General features: G+C 44.1%; 1 protein-coding gene across 1 annotated transcript in view; it reads right to left on the bottom strand.

Annotated features, from left to right (window-relative positions):
• Positions 1 to 24,645, bottom strand: part of SLC43A1 (solute carrier family 43 member 1) — a 255,398-nt gene that overhangs the window by 188,118 nt on the left and 42,635 nt on the right. Inside the window, exons 2-3 of the mRNA XM_075349143.1 lie at positions 14,386 to 14,593; positions 7,588 to 7,807 (exon numbers count right to left, since the gene is read on the bottom strand). Coding sequence (XP_075205258.1) covers positions 7,588 to 7,807; positions 14,386 to 14,539 — 374 coding nt within the window. The 5' untranslated portion in view covers positions 14,540 to 14,593. The remainder of the gene's footprint in view (positions 1 to 7,587; positions 7,808 to 14,385; positions 14,594 to 24,645) is intronic.

Below are 24,645 nucleotides of genomic sequence, written 5' to 3'. Positions count from 1 at the left end.
TTGGACTGTTGCCTTCTGTCGGGACTTGGCTGCTGGGAAACCCAGGAGGTTCCCTTTGCTAACGGATTTGGCAAATTCACGGCGACACCTAGTCTTGCCGGGGTCCGTAAGCCCCTGCCGGATGGTGCTGGCTTCTCTTTACGTAACGGTCCGGTACCGCCGGGCCACCGCCCGTCCACGGTCCTTACGGCTAGCTCCAATAGGCCTCTCCTGCAGACGGTCACCACCGTCTGCCAACCTTGCTGATCCGTCCGGGCCACACACCCGGACCACTTTCTGTCTGCTCCTTTACCACTCTCCTCTCAAACTGAACTGTAAACTGACTCTTTTTCCCGCCTCCAGGACTGTGAACTCCTCGGTGGGCGGGACCAACCGCCTGGCCCGCCCCCTGGTGTGAACATCAGCCCCTGGAGGAAGGCAACAAGGGTTTTTTGGCTTACTTCGGTGTGCCTGACCGGGAGTGTGGGGTGTGTTGGTGTTGTTCTGTGACGACCTGGCTTGTCCAGGGCGCCACATTTACATTTACATTTAAAACATGACAAGATACCAAGTAATATCCACAGTAGTTATACATTTTACACAACCTAGATATATAACAGCAAAATGGGGGAGGAAAAGGTGGAAAAGGGAGAAAGGGCAAAGGTAGAAGAGGGGGGGTAGAAGGGAAGGGGAGGGGGGGGGAAGGGGTAATGCCACTCAGAAATAGCTTTAGAATCCACATAAAGCCTTAAGCAGAGTTACTATCAGAAGAGGGGACCAGATTAAACCTTAGGTTGGAAGTTATATCTTATGGAGCAAGCAATGCATAGGGTGAAGACAGCCAGAGAGCCCAGTGCTCCTCCAGAGTGGTACATCTCTGAGGGTTATAAGAGAGGGTGAATTCATATAACTTTGAAGTCTTAACTCTATCTATGACTTCCCAAAGGGATGGGACCGTGGGTTGATTCCACGAGGCAGTAATGCTTTGACTACTGACTAGCTGCAATAAAAATAAATGAGCAGATCCATCTAATCTCTTTTGGTAGGTCTGAGATTCCAATATTAAGCAACGCCATGGCCAGGTCTGGGGGACTGTAATCAGGTATATGGTCGCTATTATATATATGCTTGTGGCCGCTGTTTAAAATATCAGGTACAGCAATCCTGTAATATGTTATTTATATGCAGGACTACGAGTATGTTGGTTACTGGCTGTTAACACAGAGGACAGTACTAAACTAATACAGGACACCCGGGGGATCGCCCACCTGGAGGCATTGATTTTCCTGAATTCAGGCAAGATACTCCATCCAATTCTGCTGTCTCAAGCCTATGTACCGTAGTATATGTTAGAGCGCCAATACCTAGACCAAGTGTGTTCCTCCCTCTATTATAGGTTACTCCTTACGGTTGGCAAGTTTAGTGTGGTAATCACATGAATCCTATCTAAGAGTCAAAGGCATTGTGGAGCCATAGAATCATAATAGACAGACGCATATCAGTAAAGTGGAACGCCTGAGACCAAGTATGCAATTATTATTATTATGCATGCCTGTTCATAATTGACATGCATTAATATCATGAATAATAAGGTGTGATTTGTCCCTTTGATAGAATTTAGCTATACTCCGGACACATCGGTGCTAAACACTGGACAAAAGAATCATCCACATAGGAGGTATAAACTAGAGTCATTGACCACAGTATGATAGGGATATTAATCAATGATGGGTACTAATTAGTTATTTATATCCATGCAGGACATGTCCTTAATCTGACACATTTTTGGACATAACTCCAGTGAGTCAATACTCCCATACATCATAACCATCCTTTTAAAAGTGATGGAAAAAGGAGTCCACTAGCACGGGTTAGTATGAGTGGTCTAACATACACTCAAATGATTGAAGTCACTCCTGGAGCCTAATGAGGGTTTTTCATTCTGTGTTGTTTCAGAATTGCCAAAAGAAAATCTTCAAGACCCAGTCACAAAGCCCCTGATGAGCCCTCAACTGTTTAAAGGGCGAAACGCGTCGGGCAGTCTTTGATACGGCTAGAAATAATTTTGGGCATTTCTTGAATAGCTAATCACTAATATCTAACTCTCTATATCTAATACTGAGCACACAGACCTAATGACAGCTCCTGACCCTAAACCCCCAATCCCCAGTGGTCATATTGGTGATACAGACAAATTAGCCATTATTGACTGAGCACCTCTTTCCTCACTGTGGTGTTACTACTGTTGGGGTATTTCATTCTTGAGGGGAGTACACTTTGAATACGCAGGGAGGGATTATCTAGGGTCAGTCGTCGTGAAACGGGGGCGTCTCTCTAATTAGGACGCCGACCCCTGTTGTAAGGTTTGAAAAGAATAGGGTCAATTATCCTTTCTTTCCTCCCTGATTTTAAACAATCTATGTATGTATGTGCAATTGTTATAATAAAGTATATGGTTTTTATATATAAAAAGTAGTATAAATATTTGGTTGAAAACAATATCTACTTTTAGTGATTGACATTGGTATACAAAGCCAGGTCTGGGGGAAGCTGAACCATCATACATTTAGTTATAAGAGAGAAAACGTGGTTCCAAAAAGAGGAAATATTTGGGCAAGTCCACCAGACGTGGAGGAGCGTGCCCATCTTCCCAGATTTTTTCCAGCAGAGGGAAGAGTACGAAGGATAAACTTGCGATAGCCTCTTGGGGGAAAGGAACCATCTTAATTGTATTTTCTTACTAAGCTTTAAATGGTTGATACATGAGGAGCAACCTGAGGACCACACCAAAGCCTAGACCACTGTTCTAATGGGTAGGACACACCCAAGTCCTGTTCCCATTTCAACATAAATGACAATTTCTCTTGAACCAGCGGGGTGGTAAATATATTATATGCAGTCGACAGGCCTTTGGTTGGACCTTTTTTACACATTATAAATCTTTAAAGTATAGATGTGGACCTATGTGTCTTGGCTGCCAGACAAGACATCAGGAAGCTCCTCACCTGCAAATGTTGATAAAAACACTGCTTAGGGAGACAAAATCTCTTTCTTAAATTTTCAAATGAACACATAATAGTCCCTTCAAACAAATTGCCCAAGTTCTCAACCCCTGAGAAACGCCACTGCGAAAGAAAAATATCAGGAATCAAATGTTAGAGACTCTTCAGAGAGATCAAGTCAAGTGGGATGTTGAGGTGATCTGTCCCCATCTCTCTCCAAAACACCATAGAAATCTGCATAACAGGAAGACTCTTGTCACAGGGAGAGGGTCTGAGGTAATCAGCCTCTAAACTTCTTCTGGTGGAGTTAGATTTTGTAAACTCCTTCTCTATTGTCACCCATCCATGGACTGAGCTTGTGTCCCACCAACACCTGAGAGAATCCACTAAACATGTCTTATAATACAGTAAAAGGTTGGGGACTCCCAATCCACCATCCTGAGACTTATAGAGAAGAATATACCTGGCAACTCTTGGGGTTTTATTAGCCCATATAAATTTGGATAGCATAGATTAAAGGAAGGATAGCTTAGACTTGGGTATATAAAGAGGGATACATCTAAGAAAATACAATATTTTGGGGAATAACAACATAGGTTAAAGGAGGGGGAGCATAGGTTGATACCCAAATATTTTAACTTATTATTAGTCCAAGTAAAAGGCAGAGCATCTCTCAGCAAGGAGATTAGCTGGGAAGGACAGTTAATTGGGAGAATAACAGATTTAGAGGCGTTAAGTTTATAAAAAGAGACTCTAGAGAAAGAAGATAGGGTATTAAGAAGAACCAGGAGGGATCTCTCTGGGTCCCAACACGAGATATGTATGCCGTCTACATAAAGACCTCAGGCTATCTCTCGACTCCATTCAGGATATCAAACGGCACCCGCCTGGGATGTCCCCTGTCGCATGGAATCTTTGCTCTTGTTATGGAGCCCCTGGCGGACGCCATTCGTACATCATCTGAGATCCAAGGCATTAGGGTGGGAGAGACTTTTCACATCATAACCATCCATTGGTCCAACCCTAGCCTGGTACCATTCTATGGGGGAAAATGGGGGAAAAACAGGGATTATCTGGAATGTTTGTGTTGTTACCGGCACTGGTCTTCCAGATTCCTGGTGGTAGGCCCCGCATCCTTGTGGGGATGTGTGACGCCCTGGACTAGCCAGGTAGCCACAGATATAACAACATACACCCCCCCCCCCAGACAGTTACATCAGTCAATCAAAAACCCTTGTTGCCTCCCTCCAGGGTCTGATGTCCACACCAGGTGGGGCGGAGCCAGGCGGTTGGCCCCACCCGCCGAGGAGTTCACAGGCCTGGAGGCAGGAAAAGCAGTAGTTAGAATTTGGAGGTGAAAGTAAGAGGAGTGGAAACTGCGTGTGTCTGGGTAGGAGCCCAGGCACTGACAGCAAGGTTGGCAGATGGTGGTGGCCGTCTGCAGGAGTTAGCGGAAATATGCAGAGCCGTAGGACCGGGGTCGGGCGTTAGGCACCGCCGGTACCGAACCAGGGAGCGGAGTGAAGCTAAGCACACAGGCAGGGCCATCGGACCCCGACCAGGCTTGGAGCTGCCGACAATAGTCAAATCCGAGTGTGACAGGAACCCCAGGGGTTCCCAACAACCAAGACCCGACAGAAGGCAACAGTCCACACCGAGAGGATATACAGCCACCGCCATAGGCTAGAGATCCAAGGGCCAGCGCCTGCGGGCAAAACGGGCTCCTACGGCACCTATACGCCGGGGAGCGGACTACCGGTGGGCAACCACAGGAGGCAGAACAATGATTTACCTGTTGATTGTGCGTCACGGGTAAATCGCTGCCCGTGGCGCACCACATTGCTCGGACCCGTTACACTACTTACCTGCCTAGTGACGTTGCTGTGACCAGCGAACTGCCTCCTTTCTAAGGGGGCGGTTCGTTCAGCGTCACAGCGACGTCACTAAGCGGCTGACCAATAGAAGCGGATGGGCGGAGATGAGCGGGACGAACATCCCGCCCACCTCCTTCCTTCCTCATTGCGGGCGGCCGCCGGTAAGGTGAGGTTCCTCGTTCCTGCGGTGTCACACATAGCGATGTGTGCTGCCGCAGGAACGAAGAACAACCTGCGTCCTGCAACAGCAACGATATTTGGGAAATGGACAGCGTGTCAACGATCAACGATAAGGTGAGTATTTTTGATCATTAGCGGTCGCTCGTACGTGTCACACGCAACGACGTCGCTAACGAGATCGGATGTGTCTCATGAATTCCGTGACCCCAACGACATCTCGTTAGCGATGTCGTTGCGTGTAAAGCGGCCTATAGAGGAGGATTGCTTGGAAAGAGGAGCTGATGCCATGTTACATGTTTTGAGGAGAGACGAAGCTTCGGCTGGTGAGGTGCAGGTATAAAACCTGTTGTCCTCGTGAATGACTAGCTTCACAGGGAAACCCCATCTATAGGGTATGTTAGAGGAGCGTAAGACCTTGGTAGTTGGAGCAAATTCTCTCCTTCTTGCCAACGTAGCAGCAGAAAGATCAGAATAGATTGCAATGGCACCATAGGGCTCTGGTAGAGTCTGAGTCTGTCTTAGGGCCCGCAAAAAGGTCTCCTTAGTTTTAAAGAAGTGAAGCCTGGCTATGGTGTCTCTAGGCAGATCAGCTGTTAACCCTTCAGGCTTCGGCACACTGTGCTCCACCATGAGGTCCAACTCAGGTACCTTCAACAGTACATGGCGCAGCAGGTTATGAAAAAAGTGGCCCAGACCAAAGTCAGCAATGGATTCAGGGACACCCCTGATCCGGACATTATTTCTCCGGGACCTGTCCTCAAGTCCCAAACTTTGTTTCTTAGAGACTGCAGCTCCCTTTCCATATTGTGTTGCACATCCACTAGATCATTATGAGAGTTAGCATATTCCGCCATCTTTGATTCTATGTGGTCAGTGCGCTCACCCAAGGAAACTAGCTCTGATTTCAGTTTCAGCAATGGCAGCTTTAAAATCTTTGTTAATGGAGGAACGGAAAGAGCTGAGGAGATCATCATACCTGTGGTAGTCGGTGCATACTCTGGGAGTGAAGAGGCCGTACAGGGAGAAGAGACCTGTGAGGATGCAGGGGAAGATGGCGGGTCCCACTGCTGAGGAGAAGTGCGGTTCACACTGTGAGGTAAAAACTCGGTGAGTTTAGCTGGGGAACCTCTCTTTTTAGATCACCCCCTCGTCATCTTCATTTCCAGTAGCCTGCAGAGTTAAAAGTTTGTGCTGGAAGCTGTTTCTAGCCCATTAAGAGGAGCTATTTACCGGAGCAGCTCTCTCACACAACCAGCAGCATCAGAGGTCGGGCCACACCCACACCCCCTCCGATAGGATAGGATAGGATATTTGATAACTTGCTAGAATAGATAGAAAATTAGATAGAAAGAATAGACAGTCAGGCAGACAGACAGACAGACAGACAGACAGATAGATAGATAGATAGATATAAAGAACATATAGAATAGATAGAAAGAAATAACATATATTAAAGATAATAAGAAAACAGATAGGTAGAAAGAAATAGCTCCATAGAGGGATAGCTAGCTTGGCCAGCTGTTTTTTTTAGTTTTTGTGGGGGTAAATAAATGATGTAGAGTCTCCCCTGTTTTTCATATACAGCTCAGGAACAGCAGCAGGTGCACGCTGCAACCCTCAGCTGTCTGCTGTATCTTGGCTGGTTATGAAAAATAGAGGGGATCCCATTCTTATGTTTTTAATTATTTGATATTTAAAAAAAAAAATTAAAAAAATCACTCGGGGGTACCCCCCATTTTCCAAAACCAACAACGCTGCTAGTTTTCAGTGAGTCCTGTATTTCAGCTGATATTATTTGTGTATTTTTCTTTACATCCCAAACAATTTTTCTGGCAGTTGTGGCCAAAATGTGTGTTGGTCTACCTGATCGTGATTTGGTTTTTACAGAGCCCCTGGTTTTCCATTTGTTAATCACAGTTTGAAAACTGCTGACTGGCATTATCAATTCCTTGGGTATCTTTTGTATCCCTTTCCTGTTTTATACGGTTCAACTATCTTTTCCCTTAGATCCATTGACAATTCTTTTGCTGTCCGCATGACTCACAAGCCAGAAATGTCAGTGGCTGGATAAAAGATGAAAGAGTCTGTCTGGAACCCAGAATCTCACTCAAGTTTTATGCACACACAATGATTACAAGCATACAGGTCACAGGTGAGGATGTTACCTTTATTAACCATTCAAACCCATTTGTGTCAACTTCTCTGCATGTTATCAGGCCAAAATCACCAGGGTATGTCAACTTTTGATCATGGTCAGTTGGATGTTTTTGGTTGTCATTATGATTTAAAAAGAGAAAACACAGTAGTTTGGCAGTAAATGGCTTCACCCAACCATTAACCATGAATGGAAAAAAAAAATTGTGTTATCAGTCATATTTTCTGAAAAAAGGCCAATAAAGCAATAAGTCTGCCGGGGTATGTAAACTTTTGAGTACAACTGCAACTAAAAAGAAATTACTGATCATAACAAGATTTAGTAATTAATTATTATTATTTACTGTATGTTAAAATGTTTCCAGAGAAAATTTCATGTTAAACTTGTGCACACTCACCTTCCCACTAATCTGAGTGGACGTGGCCCATATCGATCCATCAGAATTCCTAATGGAAGTGTTGCTGCGCTCAACAAAAAGGAGCCAATGGTAAAACCTAAATTCAGCATTTCTTCTTGGGCAGTACATGTTAGCCAGGGCTTTGGTAGGGTGTTGTTAATATTATCAAGCAATGATACATTGTCAGACAAAGCAGATGAATCGGATGATGAATTTGACTCTAAAAGCAAAAGATAAAACATAAAAGTGAAAAGTTAATTATGATATGATAAAGAGATTTTCTGGACATATAAAATTGATGACCAATCCAACATTTGCAATCCATGCTAAATCAGTGGGGTTTGACACCTGGCACCCCATCTGATCAGCTGTTGTTAGCTTAGGCAGCTACTGGATGTAAACACTTTTTTTTAAATCTACCATGTAGTTTCAAAGTTATGTCTTGTTATTTAGTGCACACAATATTCTAATCTATATGTTGTTTGCCAAAAGGGCATTCTCCACAAATTGTCTGGGGGCGCGTCTTAGGTTGCTTTGCATAATCACCCTGTGAGCAATATACTGTTGGTAAAACCTCAAAATCTGCATATTGGGCACTGTAAATAAATAAAGCCATATCTCTGGAACCCTATAGAAGATTAATCCCTTAAGGATTGAGCCACTTTGTACAGTAATGAGATAAGCATTAGCTAAATAGGGTCATTAGCATATTGCATCTCAACTCCTCCAGAAAAATGCTGGAGTTCCCCATTGACTTCCATTATACTCATTTACTCCTGTCTCACAAATCCAAGCATGAAACTGCTCGTTACAAGTACTGAGCACACAAGCATGGTAGTGCTCGCTCATCACTAGTTATAAACTCACCCTGAAGTTATTGAGTTAATACGTTGTCACTTGGAGTTTTGCACAAACTTCGGCATCAATTATGGTGGCATTGGGCTCTGTTCAGATTGCAGATTCTGACAGTCCGCCCAATGGTATCTCTGGCGTCTCGAATCAACACAGGCAGACTCTGTCATCGACATGCTGTGTGATGATTCATAGGCATAAGCAGACTAGCAACAGTTCATCTCTGGTCTGCATGCTCCTTTGACCACATTTTGTGGGAATGCATATCACATCTGCTCCCCTCTTATTTATGCTGGTTGAATCCTTCCATCTATTCCAGTTTGTCTTTGTTGATCTGTGAGGTATGGTGTCCCAGACTTTTTGGAGAAAGTTGTGCTTATTGCTTGGTGTGGTTGGGGAGTTTACCCCTGTTGTTTTTCCCTCCTGATCTTGTTTTTCCATCTGAATCTGTAGGTGTCATCACACTCATATTCTGTCCCCCCCTAGGAAGGAGGGGGAATCAGATCATGACTAGTCAGGAGCAGGGCCAGGAAGGAGACTCAGGCATCTCCACCAGGAGATTAGGAGTATGCCTGAAATTAGTGATGGCATAGGGCCCTCTAGCTTGAGGAACAGTTTAGGAGCCCTGGTTCCTTGCTATCCCATAGTCATCATGACAGAAGGCCATATTTCTCTTTTTTTTTTTCTTAAGCCCATTTTTCTCTTGTGATCCACCACAATGATAATAAAAGGCTTAATTCACACATCACTATTTTGAACAGTATTTTATTAGAATTTATGTGACAAACCCAGTTGTGTCTTCAAAACAGAAAAGTGTTAATCTTTCAATGATTTTCTCTGAAAGTGTCACTCCTGGTTTTGGCATACAAACACTGATGCAAAATACTAACCAAATACTGACGTGTGAATGAGGCCTTACTTTGATTTACTTTAGTACAGTGTGAAATAAGTAATAGAAAGTTTAAAGCTCATGTTTTTCTGGTTAACTTGCTATAGATTAAAATGTAACTAAATTATTAAACATTTTTGAAGAAAATGTGACCCCTGTTATGTTTTAATGATCAGTAGAGTCCTGAGTACTGACACCCCCATTGAACTCTCAAACTAAGGGCTTGTTCAGATTAGCGTTAATGATGAGCGAGTTTCGGAATACTTAGATTCACGATACTCAAAACGACTACGAGTACTGTCTAATACTCGAGTATATATTCCAAATAGTGTGTGCAATGCAAGTCAATGGGGAATACTGGCAATATAATGAGTAATCTGAATGCCACACTATTTGCTACTCGCACAAATTTATTAAAAGCTGCTGCTGTAAAAAAACGGATTTCAGATGGACTGCACACGGTTGACAAGTGAGAAAAAATGTGCTCACTTTTCTGGATGTAAACTGGACCAATTTTTTATAACGTTGTGTGACCCTAGAATACAGGGAAAAATCACTCAAGTGAGTACTTCTATCCTTTATGGCTTGTGCACACAACCGTATTATCCAATGTGTGCTTTCTGACGTTTTGATGGATATCACTCGGCTCCATGTTATTTTATGAGACTATGCGCATGTCCATTTCTGTCCAAGGAAAATATTGCATGATTACATGCATGATCTGCCTCTGAGAATCTGATAGGACTCACCCATGGAACTGAACTGTACGAGTCCGTGGAAAATATCATGCCGCACTTGAGGTCTGATTTTCATAGACTGATTATATAGAGAAAATGGAGAAACCTTTTTTTCTCCAGCTCCATGAAAATCGGATCACACTCTGATCAATCAATGTTCAACCAAACCTTCATGAATTCTTTGTAAATGCATTCAAATGAGGATATTTATATTTCTATGACCCATAAGGGAACAGAATATTACCATATTACTAAATCACTATCATGTCTGTGGTCACCAACGGAAGAGGGGAATGGCTTGCTCCCTGCTTACGCATGTTAAATCCCGCGCTCAGAGATTGACAGAGTGATTTAACTAGTTAATAGGCGCGGATGGCTCTCCAATTCACCGACGCCTGTTAGAGGCACATGTTCGCTTATCAGATCAGCTGATATGTCCATTGAAACATGTGGGCTTTATGAAGCAGCCTGCATTGAATCAGGGAACACAACCTATGACATACCAGTATGTCATAGATCGTGAAGGGGATAACTCTGCCGCAATCCATTTCCCGTCATATTTTTTCTCAATGGCAGCAATGTCCTGATGGAATCTCTTTTCGTGTTCATCACTGACAGCTCCACAGTTCTCTGGGAAGAAGTAGAGGTTGTATTGGAGAAGGTGAATCTTCAGAGATGTGTGGTAGCAAATGACCATTTCATTCACCAGCCCATTGTAATTGGACATGTGCTTGTTTCCCAAAAATCTTCAACAAACACTATTAAAACTATTCAACGCTGCCCTCCTGACAGCCAGAAGTATGTAATCGAACTGAATGTCTTGGACCCCTAATCTGTGGACTAACAAAGATACCCTCTTTCAACTTTGCATGACTTACACAAGGAAATTTGATGTCAGATACTTGAAACCTTCACTTTCTTGATGAAAGCGAATGCGGTTTAGAAAGTTTTTCATTAGTCCTGGTTTCATAGAGGAGGGAGTAAAATTTTCTCAGAATCAACCAGTGATTTGCTTTTGGTATCACTGAACTGTTTCTCTTGCAGGCCAGGCTTTTTTAATCTTCAACACTTGTAAAAAAAGAACTACAGCTAATTATCAATTTTATCTGTCATTTTCATTTTTAGCAGCATCAAATCTATAGGAATTAGCTACTTTTGTTGAATTTACAATTTGTTGTTGAACAGTGAATGAGACAGATTTTCACAGATGAGAAAAAAAATAATTGTGTAAACCCAGTGTTAGTTTAAGCCAGGGGCAGGGGACCTCCGATGGCCTTTTATCCGACCCACCACTACATCTCCAAGGAAAGCAGTGCCTGGGTAGGTGCTTGACGATTCATTTTTCCATCCGCTGGTGCTTTAATTTCTCCTTACACTGCATGCACATTAATTACTGAATACTGCGACACATGTAATGAAGGATTACATCCTGACGCTGATCAGTGCCAGCATCAGAACGTACTTTGTGGGTGAAGTCAGCTTGCTCTTCAACAATCACAATACAGTCTCAGGGTTTCCAATGTGAAGTGTATACAGCAGAAGCTCAGTGTCCCCCATGTAATGTATACAACAATTTTGCTGTCGTCTAGATGATATATATACAGAAGTCTCAGTATGTCCTTTGTGATGTATATAGAGCAGTCAGTGTCAATTTGTGATGTAAATACAGTATTCTCTGTGTCTTTTATGCAATGTATTTACAGCAGTCTCGGAGTCTCCTATATGATGTATATAGCAGTCTCTGTCGCAAATCTGGAAAAATAATTGCGAGAAGCCACAACATCTATACCACATAACATTATAAGTCACATCAAAGAGAAGCAGTTCCAGCTGTTACATTAGGAGTGAGTTAAATGCTTGGCTAAATATCGCAAGATACATTTTTAAGCTGCCAATTTTGTACACCACCCGAATGATGGTAAAAATATCCAAATGGCCCCTGGCAGGAAACTTGTTCCCCAGCACTAGTTTAAGCAATCAAGAGTACCTAAGAGTAGCTACAACATAGCAACATTATTTAAAAGTTTTAAAGCTGATTAGATTTAGAATCATAGAATATTAGAGTTGGAATGAACCTCCTGGGTCATCTAGTCCAACCCCCTGATCAAAGCAGGATTCACTAAATCATCCAAGACAGATGTCTGTCCAACCTCTTTTTAACGACTTCCTTTGAAGGAGAACTCACAACCTCTTGTGGCAGCCTGTTTCACTCACTGTTGATCACCCTCATTGTCAAAAAGTTTTTTCTAATATCTAATCTGTGTCTCCTCCCCATCAGTTTCATCCCATTGCTTCTAGTCTTTCCTTATGAAAGTGAAAATAAAACCAATCCCTCTACAGTGTGACAGCCTTTAAGATATTTGTAGACAGCTATTAAGTCTCCTCTCAGTCTTCTCTTTTGCAAGCTAAACAATCTTAAGTCCTGTAACCGTTCCTCATAGGACATGGTTTGCAGACCAGTCACCATTCTGGTCACTCTTATCTGAACTTGCTCCAGTTTGTTGATGGTTTTTTTTAAATGTGGTGCCCAGAACTGGACACAATATTCCAGATGAGGTCTGACCAAAGAGGAGTAAAGGGGCATACAGTCTAGATCACTTCACGTGATCTAGACTGTATGCTTCTGTTAATACATCCTAGAATGGTGTTTGCCTTTTTTGCTGCTGCATCACACTGTTGACTCATGTTCAGTCTGTGATCTATTAGTATACCTAAGGGCGGCTTTGCACGTTGCAAAATCACACGTGCGATGTTGGTGGGGTCAAATCGAAAGTGACGCACATCCGGCGTCACTTTCGACATCGTTGTGTGTAAATTCTAGATGATACGATGAACGAGCGCAAAAGCGTCGTTATCGTATCATCGCTGCAGGCACCGACTTTTCCATAATTATGCTGCCGCAACAGGTACGATGCTGTTCCTCGTTCCTGCGGCAGCACACATCGCTGTGTGTTACGCCGCAGGCGCGAGGAACTTCACCTTACCTGCCGCCGGCGGCTCTACGTAAGGAAGGAGGTGGGCGGGATGTTTACATCCTGCTCATCTCCGCCCCTCCACTGCTATTGGCCACCTGCCGTGTGACGTCGCTATGACGTCGCACGACCCGCCCCCTTAGGAAGGAGGTGGGTCGCCGGCCAGAGCGACGGTCACAGGGCAGGTGAGTGCATGTGAAGCTGGCGTAGCGATAATTTTCGCTACGCCAGCTATCACAAGATATCGTACCTGCGACGGGGGCAGGGACTATCGCGTGCGACATCGCAGCATCGGCTTGCGATGTCACAACGTGCAAAGCCCGCCTAAGTCTTTTTCACACATGCTGTTGGATAGCTCTATTCCTTCCATGCTGTATATGCTCTTTTCATTCTTCTTGCCAAGATGTATGACTTTGCATTTCTCCCTGTTAAAAACCATTCTATTAGTTGTTGCCCATTGTTCCAGCTTGTTTAGATCTTGTTGAATCCTCGCTCTTCTCTAGTATTAGCTTTTCCTCCTAGCTTTGTATCATCAGCATATTTAATCCGTTTACCCTTAATTTCTTCATCTAAATCATTGATAAAAATGTTGAACAACACGGGGCCCAGGACAGAGCCCTGCGGTACCCCACTTGAGACAGTCTTCCAACTGGATGTGCAGCCATTTATGACCACTCTTTGACTTTGATCACTAAGCCAGTTACAAATCCATCTAACAGTTTCCTTGTCCATTCCACACTTGGTCATTTTTTCAATAAGGATTGTATGAGATACTTTGTCAAATGCTTTTCTGAAGTCAAGATATACTATATCTACTGCATTTCCCTGATCCAACCAGTCAGTGATTTTGTCATAGAAGGAAATTAAGTTAGTCTGACATGACTTATTAGTTACATGCGGTCCCACACAGGAATTAATATGTAAACTTCCTGGTTTTATTTCCATATTCTCATGTGGTTGAGTCTCTTCATTCAGTCAGTATATATATTATCCTCTACTGATGTCCAACATGCTGTTTATCTTTGCATTATGTATTTAGATCTCGCCCTCTTATACTTGGGTCTTCACCCCTTATTTTATTGCCTTACCATTTATATATGTATTTTTGTCTTACAGTAAATATTATGAGCTATAAAATTAATTGTTTATTGTGTAGATATTAATTGGTAGATACATGACTTCATATTTTTTTGTAAGATCCACATTGTATTTTGGAGATATTTCCTTAGCCTCTATAGATATTTTTGTGGCTCTGGCCCTGATTATTCCTGATTTATGTGTGTTACTACATGTGATCAGATGATATTCATTATAAATTTACTGCGAAGCCAATATCCAACTTTCACACCTGTGCATAAATGTGAATAAAATCCTTCTTGTTGCAACATTATGAGCAAGGAGCCCCATCCAAAAAGAACAGCTGAGAAAAACAGATTTTCCAATACTGCAGAGCAAGCAATCCACCAACGGCGGGCATAGGCAGTCTGTAGGGTAGGTGCCATATCTTGAGAGCAGCTGCAAAAGGTAAAGTAGAAGAAAGGAAGCACAGCTGGTATCTGGAAAAAAGAAAATTAATGTTAATATTTGTCTATATAGTTTTTTTTATCTTTATAAGCCAGGAGTGGGTAAAAATGCAGAAGTGGTGGATGTGTTTCTATTATACTTTTCCTCTGATTGTTCCACTCCTGATTTTGGCCTATAGGTGTATTCAAGTTTCAGCAAACCCCTATTCCAGGGTCTAGTCTGTAATAAAAAAAAAATAAACAGGGCTTAACTCACTATCCCTGGGTACAGGGTTGTGTTTTGTATCACTATTCGCATGTATCTGTTATTGTCTGCACTGCTGATTTCACATCGACAGTGCTGCAGCCAATAAGTGAATTCACTGGTTTTGCTGATTTCACGGGAGCAGACACCAGGGTATGTGGCAGACACTTGGTACAGCACCCGGGGAGAGTGAGTAAAGCGCAATTTGTTTTTTTTTTTGTTTTTTTATCAAACTGCAGGCAGAGACATGGGTTTTCATATGAAAATTGTGACAGGAGAATCCGAATTGTAAAGTTTAGGGTCCATACCGGACACCTAGTGTCTGTGCATGGACACCAAACACAGACTTCTCACAGAAGTCCGTGTTACTGTTCGGGTTCGGCCACCCAGATAAAAATGTATTTTATTTATTTATTTTTATTTTTTTTTTTTTAAATCTAATCAGGAAGCAAAATGAGGATTAGAGAATGACAGTTATACTTACCAAGTCTCCGTTCGGCTGTCACACTGCTTCCAGGTCCGATAATTAAGTCTCATGCATATTCTCTGCTTCCTCGCCCACCCTCTGTGACCGCGTCTGTGATTGGTTGCAGTCAGAGTACCGGCGTGCTGGCATCTGTGATTGGTTGTGGAGTGTAAAAAATAAATAAATAATTGGAAAAAATGGCACACGGTCCCCCAGCACAGATAAAGCAGATGACTACAGACTGCAGCCCCCAGTCATGTGTGTTATCTTGGTTGTGTATCATAATACGAGGGACACCATGCGGCTTTTTTTAATTATTTAAATAAATAATTTTAAAACATGTTGTGCATTTTACCCCAATTTTGATACTCAGCCCAGATAAAGCGGACAGCTTGGGGCTGGTATTCTCAGGCTGGGAAGGCCCATAGTTACTGGACCCTCCCCAGAATAAAAACAGCTGCCTACAACTGCCCCAGAATTGTTGCACCAATTCCAGCACTTTATCCTATTTCATCTTACCTTCATACATTAACCCCTTATATTACCCTGATTGCCACTGCCAGGGCAAAAAGGATGAGTGGGATAAAGTTCACCAACATACCCAATTAATCCACAGGTGCACGGAAAGTGGCTGGTGTCCACAAACAATCAATGAAGAGAAGAGATTCCGCCCCTCCAATCATCCGTAAAAATATCAAATCTTAGGCCAACATGGCCCCGCTCACTTACGGATGCATGAATAAAGCTAACATTTTATAGAAGACCAGAGTGCCGGAATTTCTTTTCTTCATAAGGGGTTAATGACAGCTGTGATTTGTCAAAAAATACCGCTGTCATCAAACCTGAAGTTAGTAATGGGGAGGGGTCTATGAGATTCCCCCATTACTAACCCTGAAAGTAAAAAGAAATAAATACAAAACACAGAAAATATTCTTTATTTAACCCTTTCACGACCGGCCGATTTTTCGCTTTCCGTTTTTTTTTTTCGCCATTCTTTTTCTGAGAGACGTAACTTTTTTATTTTTCAGTCAATATGGTCATGTGAGGGCTCATTTTTTGCGGAACGAGCTGTACTTTTAAATGAAACCATCAGTTTTACCATATTGTGTACTAGAAAATGTCAAAAAAATTCCAAATGCTGAAAAATTGCAAAAAAAGTGCGATAGCACTATGGTTTTTGAGATATTTTATTCACTGTGTTCACTATATGGTAAAACTGATGTGTGGGTGTGATGCCTCAGGTCAGTGCGAGTTCGTAGACACCAAACATGTATAGGTTTACTTTTATATAAGGGGTTAAAAAAAAATCGGAAGTTTGTCCGAAAAAAGTGGCGCACGTTTTACGCCATATTCTGTGACCCGTAGCGTTCTCATTTTTCGGGATCTTAGGCTCAATGACGGCTTATTTTTTGCGTCTCGAGCTGACGTTTTTAACGGTACCATTTTTGCGCAGATGCTACGTTTTGATCGCCTCTTATTGCATTTTGCGCAAAAGTTGTGGCGACAAAAAAACGTCGTTTTGGCGTTTGGAATTTTTTTGCCGCTACGCCGTTTACTGATCAGATTAATTGATTTTATATTTTGATAGATCGGGCGTTTCTGAACGCGGCGATACCAAATGTGTGTATATTTTTTATTTTTTTAACCCTTTAATTTTTAATGGGGCGAATGGGGGGTGATTTGAACTTTTAGGTTTTTTTGTTTTTTTTTAATTTTTTAAAACTTATTTTTTTACTTTTTTTTTTTTTTTTACTAGTCCCCCTAGGGGGCTATTGCGATCAGCATTCCGATCGCTCTGCAGTATCTGCTGATCACAGCTGGAAGGCTGTAAACAGCAGATACGCTCTCTTTCTCTTTTGCTGTGCCCCGGGCACAGCGAAAGTGAAACCAATTCATGTGTAGTACAGGAGTCATCACATGACCCTGTGCTGCCATGACAACTATCGGGAGTCACGTGATCGCGTCACGTGACTTCCGGTTTCGGCGGTAAGTAAAACTTTACCGCGATTGCGCTTATAATGGCGCTGTCATGTATTGACAGCGCCATTATAAGGGGTTAATCGGCACGAGCAGATAACGATTCTGCTCGTGCCTAGCAGGCACACATCTCAGCTGTGAAAATCAGCTGAGATGTGTGCCGATCGCGGCATGCTGCCGCCGGAGGACCGCGGGCAGTAAGATTATGTCATTTAGGACGTAATTTTACGGCCCGCGGTCGTTAAGGGGTTAAAAAAAAAAACAAAAAACACCCTACTTCTCCAATTTATTAACCCCCAAAACACCCCATGCAGGAAAAACATATCCACATGACATCCTAGGACATTCCCGGCTCTGCAACATCTGAGGTCACAGTTCATGGTTACATTAGAAAATGTGAATGTTCACTGCAGCATCAGGTAAACACTGACGGTGCAACAGTTGTGAGCGGTGACATCAGGGAGTTTGCATGGTACCACAGCTATGACTTCAGGCGAACTGACCTGAAGTGAAATCGATAAACTCAGTGACCTCACCTAAGATAAAGTAATTGAACTCAATGCCGGATTACCAGATTAGGCGATGTGCGCACTTTGAGTATTTGGTTGCAAACATTTCTGCACCAAATCTGCATATTCTGGCAGAAAAATGCACCAAAACTGCATAAAAACGATGTGGCATCGATGCATTTTTTTGCCGAGAGATGCAGATTTGGTGCAGAAAAGTCTGCACCCAAATATTCAATGTGCATAAATTGCTTCATGCAGTAATCCGGCATTGAGTTCAATGAGTTTACCTAAGGTCACAACTGGAGTATCTACGGTACTCCAGCTGTGACCTCAGGTGAACTGATCTTTGGTGAACTCATTTAACTCACTGACCTCACCTCAGGTGAAGCCATTGAACTCAATGACAGATTACCAGATTAGGCAATGTGTGCACATTGAATGTTTGGTTGCAGACATCTGTGCACCAAATTTGAATCTCCTTGCGAAAAATGCACCACTAACACGATGCAGATTTGATGCCTTTTAGATTCATTTTTCTGACAGGAGATTTGGATATGTTGCAGAAATGTTTTGCATACATATCTGCACCACAGCTGCATCTCCTGGTAGAAAACACACTGCATTGCATTTTTGGTGCATTTTTTTGCCATGAGATGCAGATTTAATGCAGAAATGTCTGCAACCAAATACTCAACGTGTGCATAAAGCCTAATCCAGTAATCCGCAAATGACATCAATGACTTCACCAGAGGTAAGGTCACTGAGTTGAATGAGTTCACCAGAGGTCAGTTCACCTGAGGTCACAGCTAGCGTACTGTGGAAACCCCAGCTGCTGTGTGAGCTGAACTCAGTGGCATCACCATTCACAGCTGTGGCTCCGTCAGTATATTCCGGACATTGCAGTGCTTTGTCACATTTTCTAATGTGACTACAGGCTGCGACCTCAGTTGTAGATTTTGTCGAACCTACAGTTGTGTTTTAGGGTTAATAAATTGGAGAAAGAGGGTATTTTGTTTATTTCTTTCAATTAAAGGATTTTTCTCTGTTTTGTGTTTATTTCTTTTAACTTACAGGGTTCGTAATAGGGGGTCTCATAGACCCCTCCCCATTACTAATCTCGGGCTTGATGACAGCTATGATTTTTTGACAAATCACAGCTGTCATTGAACCCTTATATTACCCCGATTGCCACCACTCCAGGGTAATCGGGATGAGCTGGCAAAGTGCTGGAATTGGAACATCTAATGGATGCAACAATCCAGGGGTGGCTGATATTTTTAAGCTGGGGGGGCAATAACCATAGGCTTCCCCAGCTTGAGAATACCAGCCCTCAGCTGTCCGCCCTATCTTGCCTGAGTATCAAAATTGGGTGGGGTGCAACCATACAATGTTTTTTAAAATGATACTGTGGGAATCCCCAGCTGTGACCGCAGGTAAACTCAATTACGTCACCACTCACAGCTGCAGCTCAGTGGTTAACCCCAAACTGAGAATACCAGCCCCCAGCTGTTGGCTTTATCATAGCTAACAAAATTGGTTGGAACCGCACACGTTTTTTTAAAATTTACTTATTTAAATAATTTAAAAAAAGCCCCATGAGGTCTCTAGTATTTTGATACAAAGACAAGATAATGTACACAGCTGGGGGCTACAACCTGTAGCTGTCAGCTTTATCTGTGCTGGGTATAAAAATACGGGGGACCCTACCCATTTTTTCCAATTATTTATTTTTACACTCCACAACCAATCAAATGTGTCGGCAGTCCGACTGCAACCATTCACAGACACTGTCACAGAGTGTGGGCGGGGAAGCAGTGAATATGCATGAGAGTTAGTTATGGGAATCGGAAGAAGTGTGACAGCTGCACAGAGATTGGGTTAGTATAATTTTCAGGCTGTAATCCCCATATTTCTTCCTATTGCACTCTGCTAGCCCTTACTAATGCCATTTTACAACGCACAAGTTTGGGTCCCCACTGACTTATCAAGTTTGTGTTCAAGTCTGATCCCAAACTGGACTTTTTTTTAAGTCCAGCCGGACTGGGCGAACCAGGACATCTGTGGGTTCACCCTCATCTACTAAAGAATCATGACAATATTCAGTGTGCATGTTGTGAGTAGAGGTGAGAGAACCCAAACTGTAAAGTTTGGGGTTTGTACCAAACACGGACTTTTAAAATAAATCAGTGTCCGAGTTTGGAGTTTGAATACTTTACGTATGCTAACCACTCGGGGTGCGTGGGTATGCTCGGCCCAATGTGAGCCTCTTACAGTCTCTGAATAGCTCTCACTGGGGGTAAAAACAATGTTTTTTGGATGTAGTGTAAAAAAAACAAAACCCTGCTCTCTCTCCCCTGGAAATGCTCTGTTTATGGCTGGCTGTATGTGGGTGGAGTGGCGAACTGCCCAATCATTGACTTCCAATGGGATTCAGGCTCCAGGATCAAGTTTAGGTTGAACTGAACTTTATCTAAAGTCCAGCTGAACCTGACGAACCAGAACTTCCATGGGTCTGCTCATGTCTTTTGGTCGGGAATGAAAATTCTGAAGTCACATAGAGTGACTGAGGACTTTTATCCCAAACCTGGACAACTCCTTAAACATTTTACATGGTATGACAGCTGGATATAAATATGACACAATCGCGGTGAACCAATATGTTACTATGGCAGCAGTGGACCTACCCCTTGACTGTAATCTTGATTCTTCTATGAAGTCCAGCTGCAGGTTAAGCATCATTGGAATATGTGATTTAAACTATATAATACAATAATTTGGTATTACAGTATATAGAGCAAGCGATCAAAGAATTGCAAGGTTTAGAGCACTAAGTTTATTAAAAAAAATACAGTGAAAATTAAATAAAGGTTTTAAAGCATAAAAAAATGAAAATTTGAATCACCCCCATATTCACATATTAAAAATAAACAACTGCTTCATTGTCTCCTCTTTTGGACGTAATTGACATACGGAAGAAGTAAGATCTGTGGCTGTCTGATTTGTCTGAAGGAGGGGAGAGAGATGCAGCCATTGATTGGCCACAAGGATTATTGTTATGGGACAAGAACCAGAGGAGAGACAATGCCGACACCGCTAGAATGTCGTCGGCACCAGAAATGAATGTTGGTGTTATTATTTACTTAGAAGTTTCCTGCAGCCCTTGGGCAGATCCCTAGGGCCGTAGTGCTAGGGCCGGCCGCCGCTTTACATTCCAGAGCCCAACTTGCAAGTGACTCGTGCATCGTATCATCTGGCATGGCGGCACACACTCCTGACAGGTGTAAGTGTCGCGGGCGGAGGGAACGCGCTCGCCACGCTCGGGTCCGGGGCTTCTGCTGCTGCTGCTCGGTGGCTCGAGCGGTGGGCAGGACCCGGGGACTCGAACAGCGCTCCTCACCCGTGAGTGAAAAGGGATGGTTTGTTTGGGGAGATAGTTTGTGACACCACCCACGGGACGTGGTGATGATGGCACCACCGCTGCTGGTGACAGGGATCCCCTGAGAGATGGTAGGGAGCAGCTAGGATGTTGTCCCCCTCCGTGGGTAGGGGTTGGTGTTCCCGGGGCCCGGGTGATGATACGGGGAGGATGTATGGCTGGGGTGCAGGGTTGCAGGGGACAGCGTGGCGCGGTGCCGGATGACACTGTTGTACTCACTCAGACAGAAAGTCACAAAGTCTCTGGTGAACCAAACAGCCGGATGGACGGGTCCCGCAGCCAGCTGCAGTGTTGTTGTGCTCTCCCCGGACGGCTGATGGTGGCTGTCTTTCCCTGCACCTGTTAGCATGTTCTGACTCCGATGGTTTCCCAACGGTAGTCCGCTCCCCGGCGTATTGGTACTGTAGGTGCCCTTTTGCCCGCAGGCGCTGGCCCTTGGATCTCCAGCCTGTGGCGGTGGCTGTATATCCTCACGGTGTGGACTGTTGCCTTCTAGCGGGACTTGGGTGTTAGGAAAGCCCTGGGGTTCCGGTCACTCTCGGATTTGACTGTTGTCGGCGGCTCCAAGCCTGGTCGGGGTTCGATGGCCCTGCCTGTGTGCTTAACTTCACTCCGCTCCCCGGTTCGGTACCGGTGGGCCACCGCCAAACCTCGGTCCTACGGTTCCGCAGAGATCAACTCCTGCAGATGGCCACCACCGTCTGCCAACCTTGCTGTCAGTCCCTGGGCTCCAACCCAGACACTTGCATTTGTGTCCTCTCACTTTCACCTCCAAATTCTATCTACTGCTTTTCCCGCCTCCAGGCCTGTGAACTCCTCGGTGGGTGGGGCCAACCGCCTGGCTCCGCCCCACCTGGTGTGGACATCAGACCCTGGAGGGAGGCAACAAGGGTTTTTGTCTGACTGTTGTAACTGTCTAGGGTGGGGGGTGTGTATGTTGTTATGTCTGTGACTACCTGGCTAGTCCAGGGCGTCACATAAGTCAGCTGCATGTATTTCCGGAGAGTGTGCGGCCATACCAGGTGATACGATGTGACACTCGCAAGTATCACTCGCAAGTGTGACTCCGGCCAAAGAGTTCACTACTGAACTCTGCGTGAGTGTACCATTGGGTACCAGTGTGCTCAGGACTTACTTTGTGGGCGGGGTTAGTGCTCTGCGCTCCCGTCCCACAGAAGACATGCAGCACGGCTTCCAGCGCCGTGTGTCCACCCTCCAGTGCTATGTGCTCCCCCCGTCACCTTCCGTTCCGCCCCCCCAGTACTGTGTGCCTCCCTGTGCTGTGTGCCACCCATAGTGTTGTGTGCCTCCTCCCCCAGTGCTGTGTGCCACCCTCCAGTGCTCTGTATCACCCCCAGTGTTGTGCCCCAAAGTGATGTCCATGTTCCCCTGTGCTGTCTGTGCCCCCTACTAATGTCTGTGCTCCAGAAGTGTTGTCTGTGCCCCCCAGTTCCCTCCCTAGTGATGTCCGTGTTCCCCTAGTAATGTCTGTGCTCCGCAAGTGTAATGCATTTTCCCCAGTGCCCCCAGTGCTGTCCGTGCTCCCCTTGTGATATCCAAGCCCCACTCGTGCTGTCCGTGCCCCCAGTGATGTCTGTAACCCCAGTGATGTCTGTGCCCCCCAAGTGATGTCTGTGCTTCTCCAGTGCTGTCCATGCCTCCCAGTGATGTCTGTGCTCCCATAATGATGTCCATGCCCCCCCTAGTGATGCCTTCTCCTCAGTAATTTTGTGCCCCAACAGTGCTGTCCATGTGCCAGCAAGTGCTGTCTGTGCACCTCAGCCATATATATGCCTCTAAGTGATGTCTGTGTCCCAGCGTCTCTTGTGATGAATATGCCCCAGCCCCTCTTGTGATGTGTATGCCCTCAGCCCCTCCAGTAATATATATGCCCTCAGCCCCTCCAGTAATGTATATGCCCCAGCCCCTTTTTTACTGTATATACCCCAGCCCCTCCTGTGATGTGTATGCCCCAGTGTCTCCTGTGAAGTGTATGCCCCCAGCATCTCCTGTGAAGTGTATGCTCCCTCCCCTCCTGTGAAGTGTATGCCCCCAGTGTCTCCTGTGAAGTGTATGCCCCAGCGCCTCCTGTGAAGTGAAAGCCCCCAGGATCTCTTTTGCTGAATATGCCCCCACCCCTCCTGTGATGTATATGGGGGCATACACATCACTAGAGAGGCTGGGGCATATACATTACAGCAGATGCTGGAGCATATACATCACAGGAGGGGCTGGGGGCATATACATCACAGGAGGGGCTGGGGCATATACATCCCAGGAGGGGCTGGGGCATATATATATATCATACTAGGGGAGGGGGCAAATGATGGGGGTATATATATATATATATATCACAGGAGGGGCTGAGGCACATACATCACAGGAGGGGTTGAGGGCATATAAATCACAGGGGGGCTGGGGGCATATACATCACATTGGAGAGGCTGAGGCATATACATCATAGTGGAGAAGCTGGGGGCATATATATCACAGGAGGAGGGGCTCGGGGCATATATATCACAGGAGGGGCTGGTCAATATACATCACAGGATGGGCTGGATCATATACATGTCCTCAGCCCCTCGTGTGATGCATATGCCCCCAATGTCTCCTGTGATGTATATACAGCAGTCCCAACATCTCCTATGTGACTTATATATATCACATGACAGCTGCTGGGACTGCTGTATATGATTTACCAATCTTATTATCACAAAGACTTGATGCGCTACAGACAGAGACAAATCTGAAAAAGTAGTTATGAAAAGCAACATTACGTGATATCACCAAAAATTAACTGCTGCGCCCCTGAAGTTTGGTAGAAATTTACAAATAGCCCCCAGCAGTAAAAAGGTTCCCCACCCCTGACTTAGAGGAAACATAGTGATTGAGGGGGAACTGTCCAAGTAGTGGACAACCCCTTTGATTGGTTTCCATTGCAAAGCATTTCATTGAAAGCGATCTAGCTCACCTGGGACAAATGCCATTGTATATGAACAAACTCATAAACTTGCAGTTTTATTAAATGCAGATGTAAGTACACTGTATTCTTGCACATTGTAAAGTTGTAAAATGAAAGCATTTAATCTGTCATAGTAAGTTTTATAGCATTGTAAACTTCTACAGGTGCACGGCCATAGTATTCTTAAAGGAAACCTGTTATATGACAAAACTCGATTAACATGCCCGCACGTAGTGCCCCGTTGCTGAGAGAAAATAACTTTATCCTTCTCAGCAGTCTTCGGCTGCAAGTCATAAGGGTGGTGGCGGGAAAGGTTAATTTCAGACTTCAAACATAAAGATAAAAAAAAATAAATTTTATGGTGAAGAATCAACAAGTGGGACACAATTGTGAAGGTGAACAATATTTATTGCTTATTTTAAATTTTTCTAAAAAATAAATAACTGAAAATTGGGGCGTGCAATATTATTCGGCCCCTTTACTTCAGTGCA

Source organism: Anomaloglossus baeobatrachus, chromosome 5 (genome assembly GCF_048569485.1).
Source record: "Anomaloglossus baeobatrachus isolate aAnoBae1 chromosome 5, aAnoBae1.hap1, whole genome shotgun sequence".
Lineage (NCBI taxonomy): Eukaryota > Metazoa > Chordata > Amphibia > Anura > Aromobatidae > Anomaloglossus > Anomaloglossus baeobatrachus.
Note: the sequence above shows the minus strand (reverse complement) of the source record. Positions and strands in the feature narration are given on the sequence as shown.